Genomic DNA, 5,617 nt, shown 5'->3' on the forward strand with positions numbered 1-5,617 from the left:
CAGAGTATTCCTTGCCCAGAATCCAGCTACAGGGGAGCCCAAGTCAATTTATTTTTAACAAACCTTGTCTAAATGTATAGGATAAGTAAGGGCTTTTGCTTCTTGATTCAGAAAGTTCCCCTGGAGAATGGAATGGCTACTCACTCCAGTATTCTTGCCTGGAGAATCCCATGGACAGAAGAGCCTGGCAGGCTCCAGTCCTGGGGGTCACGAAGTCACTACTGAGAAACTAACTCTGTCACTTTCACTTTTTCACTGGGAATTTTTCACCAGGGCTGTGGGAGAAAGGAATCGCAGGGCTACTTTTTACCACCCACAAATATGAGCTGAAGTAGAAAAAAATTTTAAACCCTCTATGCAAGAGATTTTTAAAATGAGATGCAAAACTAAGACTTTGATCAGGGAAGTGCTAATTGATAACCATAGACACAACTGATAACCATTTCTACAGCTCATTATTTATGAAGTCTGTTAAATGTAGAATCTAATAAAATCCCCCCTCATTCCTTACTTCTCCCACTACATTCTACTCGACTGTTTTCTAACTCACTTGTGAATCATAAAACATAATACACATCTGACAAATTCTTTTACCAAATGTAGAGCAGTGTTTCTCAACTTTTCATTGTCTACTCAAAAGCTTTTTCAGACGTTATCCCTAATTGTTCAGCTCCCTCACCTGTCCCATCGTGAAACTACATATTATAGAATGAGATTTTTGTCTGGTAGGTCTGAGCTTTGGCGAGTCAAACCTTTGTAATATCAAAGATTTTTTTCACCAACCTCCCACCCAAGAACCAATTTTCACCCCTTGGGACAGTAATGGTCCAGTTGAGAACACACAATGTAGAGCAATTTTATTCCCTAGAATATTCCCTGTAGAAAGTATATTTTGCAGCTTTTTTGATCTCTGCAAGGTTTTCCTAAAATGAAGTTTTAATTTGGTATATAAGAGGAACTTTAAAAAATAAAAAGACAAACCCACATTAGACTCCCCTCCTCCCCATCCTAATGAAACTCTCACTCACAACCATATTTTGTACATTCAAGGGAAGAGGTGAAAAAAAAGGAGAGAACAAAATAATGGGAAACTAACCATATTCAGTAGTAGATGACTGAAAGCTATTACACAGCAAGAATAACAAGAGAGTGAACTGTAACTCTCTGACCAAATGGGTTTGCCTCCACTAGCGCCATGTAAGTCCTCAGGGCCTGTATATAAGCCTTCTAATTTTCCCACCGGTCCTGTCCTAGTCTAATTTATAAATTACCCTGGTCCTGATCTTTCAGTTTTTGTTTCATTGTCTATTTCCTATAGCTGCCTTAAATTCTTTGTGGAATCAAGGAAATATATATTTTTGTATGAAGCACAGGTACTCCTAACATTGGACACCAAGAGGGAGCTACCAATTGACTGTTCAGGTACCCTAAATCTCCCTGTGAGATACTTGAAGGCAGAAATCATGTCATAGCCATAATACAGTAAGCAGAGTAGTAGTATGCTAAATTAATAACCTGGTCTAAACTCCCTGTGTGGTATTTCTACAGTGGGACCAAATCAACTATTTGAGTTTATATTAATTGGTATAATACTTGCAGGGTGAAGATACCTCATGTAATTTTTTTAGGCCATAAAGTTTTATTTCTATTTTCCTTCTGATATACACTGATATTAATTGTAATGATTATATGTAAATGCATGAAGTTACTGAAGCAATATAAAGTGAATATGCTGATGTCCTAATGGAAGAAAGCACAAGATGAAATTTCAATTCTAGAAATCCCATTGTTTTATGAGAAGAATCATAAGCTCTGTATAAATGGATTATTATACATATTCTAATAAACCTGAAGCCAACTTTTACATTTATGACATACATTTGTACAGGTTGAGCCCATTAGAATAGAGCTATAAAAGATTCCTAAAGGGGAGAAATTCTTTACCATTTCCTTTTTCTAGTCTTGAGAGACTGGAGTTATGTCATAGGTCCAATGTTCTTTTTATTTTTTACAGATCAAGTGAGAATACTTTCAAAATATACAGCCTACTATCTTCTGTTCTCTAAAACACGGAACATTAAAAAGTTTTAAAATTTCAGGTCTTTTTGGATGTTCCAAAGTGTGCTTGCACTCTTCTTTAAAAGGGCCTCCTCCTCAGAATTCAAGTTAACTTTCACAACATCTGAGACACCATTTCGTCCCAAGATACAAGGGATACTGAGAAAGATTTCTTCTTTTATTCCATATGAGCCCTAAAAGGCAAAATTAGGTTATTATTCAGTAATGTGATATGGAAAAGCTGCTATGCAAGAGAGCTTCAGAATTAGAATATACAGAGAGAATATGGAACTCAAGAATCACTGAGGGCAGTAGAGAGAACACCACCAAAAGCACCCTAATGTCTTATGACCATGTAAGAACTTGTGTTTAATGACACAAAGAACATTCCAGAGGACTTCAAAGGAACCAAAAAAGGCATTGCCTACTTTACCCTTAACCTTTGTCATATTTCTGTCTAAGGGAAAGGATGTCATGCAGTCTGATGAAGGACTATGCAGCCTGTGAGATCAAGCAGCCTGTGTTTGTTTTTTCGTGTAAAATAAGAGAACAGCGAAGGCAGAAGTAGGAAGTAGCTAGAAAAGCTCTGCTCTGCATAATCTCTACACCAGGGGATGCCATTAAGTTTGGACAACAGGTGCTAACAGGTGGCTTCTCAAGTTTCCAGAGGTAGAGCCTAAGGTTACAAGGTCCTCTCACATGCCCAGCAGGGTTTATGTAATCTCCCCACCAGTCACTAATGGAATGCACCCCTGCCCTCTTGGCTGGCACCTGACTTCTATCCAGGTCCTTCATGATGGACAGGGCCGTGGAATAGGTACAGCCATGGCCACCACCCTATCCTGGGGCCATGGAACCTTCCATCAGCAGCCCTGATGTTCCCTTCAACCCTGGAGCTGAAGCCAAGGCCGTAGAGGCAGCTGCCAGAGCCTATTACAACCTGGGTAACTCACACAATGCCTACATGACCACACACCAGCCTCCACCTCCTCCCTGGAAGATAAGACTCAGTAGATCTCTCACACCTCTCTGCCTCCCACTACCCATTGCATTTTCCTACCTCACCCCTTGGGGTTGAACACAGGGTTGGAGGCGGCAATGGGAAGGTCTTGTTCTTCCTCCAAATCTGACTAAAGTTGCCAGGAACTAGCACAGAGCAAGGGAGAGGCTCCTTGACTCTGGAGTGGTGGCCCCCAGCTTCCCCTGATAGCTCAGAGTCCACTGGCACTACTCAACCAAGCCTCCCTCTCACCATCTCTGGGGCTCTCTCTCCTCAGGAGCTCAGTGTTCCTGTTTTATTCTAGTGGCCCACAGGACTCCCTATCCATCGCCTCCACTGCAGTCCAGCTCCCTCATTTTGGTAGCCACTTGATACTCAACCTCATGATTTCCTCAGACTAGTTACAGGTCTTCTCCTGGCAGGGTTCCCCACCAGGCTCTACTCACATTCACTTCACTCTGGTCTATGCCTAGCCATGGAAGGCCACTGGCCCACCAGACTGCCAGCGCACTTTCCTTCCCGGTCACACTCCAGCTCCAGTTACACTTACCTCCTCCCACTTCCCTTTCCTGTCCGTGGTCCTTCTGGTGCTACCTCTGTGTAGCACAATGCCTTTTGGAGCTTGAACATGAGCTGCAGGGGTTGGTTGGGTGGCATCAGGAAAAAGGCTAGTGTGGCTGGCTGGAGCAGAAGCCACTCTCCCCTGCTAGTGATTCAAGAATTTGTTCCCTCTACTTTCACTGTATCTCTTCCTACTAGCAGGGGCTTCTTAAAACTAGAAATGCATGTCCATCCCACTTAGGGGCTGCTGGGTGGACTGGAAATAAGGGCCCTACCCCTGTGTGCTGACCACAACCTGCTGCCAGCCCCTCAGCCTACCCTCTTTCCCTTTAAGCATCATGCCTGGCTGGCAATATGACCCCTGGATGTACTGAAATTTGCTTCCTTTTCTCCTAGACTGGCCATGAAGTGAGGAAATGGTTATTTAAAGAGAATTCTCTATTTATTGACCAAAAAAAAAAAATCAGGTTAATATAGTAATATTAAATAAACTCTATTGCCAACTTTATTTGCTGAAAATGTGAATAAAAATGAACTGAAAGAAAAGAATAACAGCATACAAATGATTCTGCTCTTAATGTCAAATGTTAAAGTATTTCCTATAAAATATAACTCATCTATTGATTTGTTCAGTAATGACTAAGAAATTCCCATATTACTCAATCTCTTTTGAGGAGCCTTCATTTGATACCTAACTCTTCTTCAGGAGCCCTATGGAGGCAATTGCTTATTATCCCAGAGCCCCTTGCGTCCTCGAAAGAGGAACAGTGTGTGGAATCCGCTGTATACTCCTGTCTTGTCCAAATTATTAATCCCTTGCTCTCTTAAAAAAATTCCCCCTATTTTTTGAGGCTCATCTTATTTAGCTCTTCTCTTTCTAATCACCATCTCCAAACCTATTGAGTATTCCATGTTATTCAGAAAAGACTCTAACACCTAATAATCTTCCCTCTCAGTTTCTGCCCTTATCCTTGGTGATGTCATTGTCCATGTGGATAAATCAACCAATTCCCTTTCTTTCCAGTTTCTTGTCTTCTTTCTTTAGTTCATAAGACCTTCTCTTCCCACCCCAGGTATCCCACTCTGAACTTTGTTATGAGATTCCTCCAACTTAACATTCATTTCTTGGGTCCATTCTGTTACCTTTTTGCCATTCTAAGACCCTTTGCCTATTTTAATTTTTAGCTTTTATAAATATTTCTTAAATCTTTACTAATCATTTTCTTTTGTAATTTATTCATTTGTATGTATATAACATTTAAGGGCAAAGGTCTTGAATTTGACTGTGACCCTTTAGTAGAAGGTCAAACACATTTTTAACATGTGTAGAAACCAAAATTACCTATATCTATCTCTGTCTTCCTCTCTCTCCTTCTAACACTCCCGAAATAAAACTCAAACCCCAATGAATTCAGCTATCTATTTCTCCATTCCTACACACAGATCCCTAGAGAAAATGAGACAACAAAGTCGTTAATATGTTAAAATTAATGCTTATCAATTTCAAATGAGTCCACTTGATAGAAATTCTGCCTTGATTCTGTTAAATTCTATTTCTTATTATCTACAACAGTGATTTCAAATCTTCTCAAACATCTGACTTTTCTCTATCTCCCTTGACTTTCAGCAGATAATTTTGTCTCCTTTCACCAAAAAGATAGACATCATCAGATGCTTCCAATGCCAAACTTACAAATCTATGATTGACTGTTTTCTTTGTTCAGTTCAGTTGCTCAGTCGTGTCCGACTCTTTGCGACCCCATGAGTCGCAGCACACCAGGCCTCCCTGTCCATCACCAACTCCCGGAGTTCACTCAGACTCACGTCCATCGAGTCAGTGATGCCATCCAGCCATCTCATCCTCTGTCGTCCCCTTCTCCTCCTGCCCCCAATCCCTCCCAGCATCAGAGTCTTTTCCAATGAGACAACTCTTCACATGAGGTGGCCAAAGTACTGGAGTTTCAGCTTTAGCATCATTCCTTCCAAAGAAATCCCAGG

The 5,617-nt window shown here is 41.0% G+C and overlaps 1 protein-coding gene and 1 pseudogene across 1 annotated transcript in view; one reads left to right on the forward strand and one right to left on the reverse strand.

Annotated features, from left to right (window-relative positions):
* Positions 1-2,087: 2,087 nt before the first annotated feature.
* LOC120874331 (L-lactate dehydrogenase C chain) overlaps positions 2,088-5,617 on the reverse strand; it is a 31,231-nt gene continuing 27,701 nt past the window's right edge. The window contains exon 6 of the mRNA XM_040255694.1: positions 2,088-2,252. Within this exon, the coding sequence (XP_040111628.1) occupies positions 2,088-2,252 (165 nt within the window). The remainder of the gene's footprint in view (positions 2,253-5,617) is intronic.
* Positions 2,248-3,318, forward strand: LOC120874329 (annotated as a pseudogene).

The sequence above is a fragment of the Oryx dammah genome, unplaced genomic scaffold (assembly GCF_014754425.2).
Source record: "Oryx dammah isolate SB20612 unplaced genomic scaffold, SCBI_Odam_1.1 HiC_scaffold_15, whole genome shotgun sequence".
Lineage (NCBI taxonomy): Eukaryota > Metazoa > Chordata > Mammalia > Artiodactyla > Bovidae > Oryx > Oryx dammah.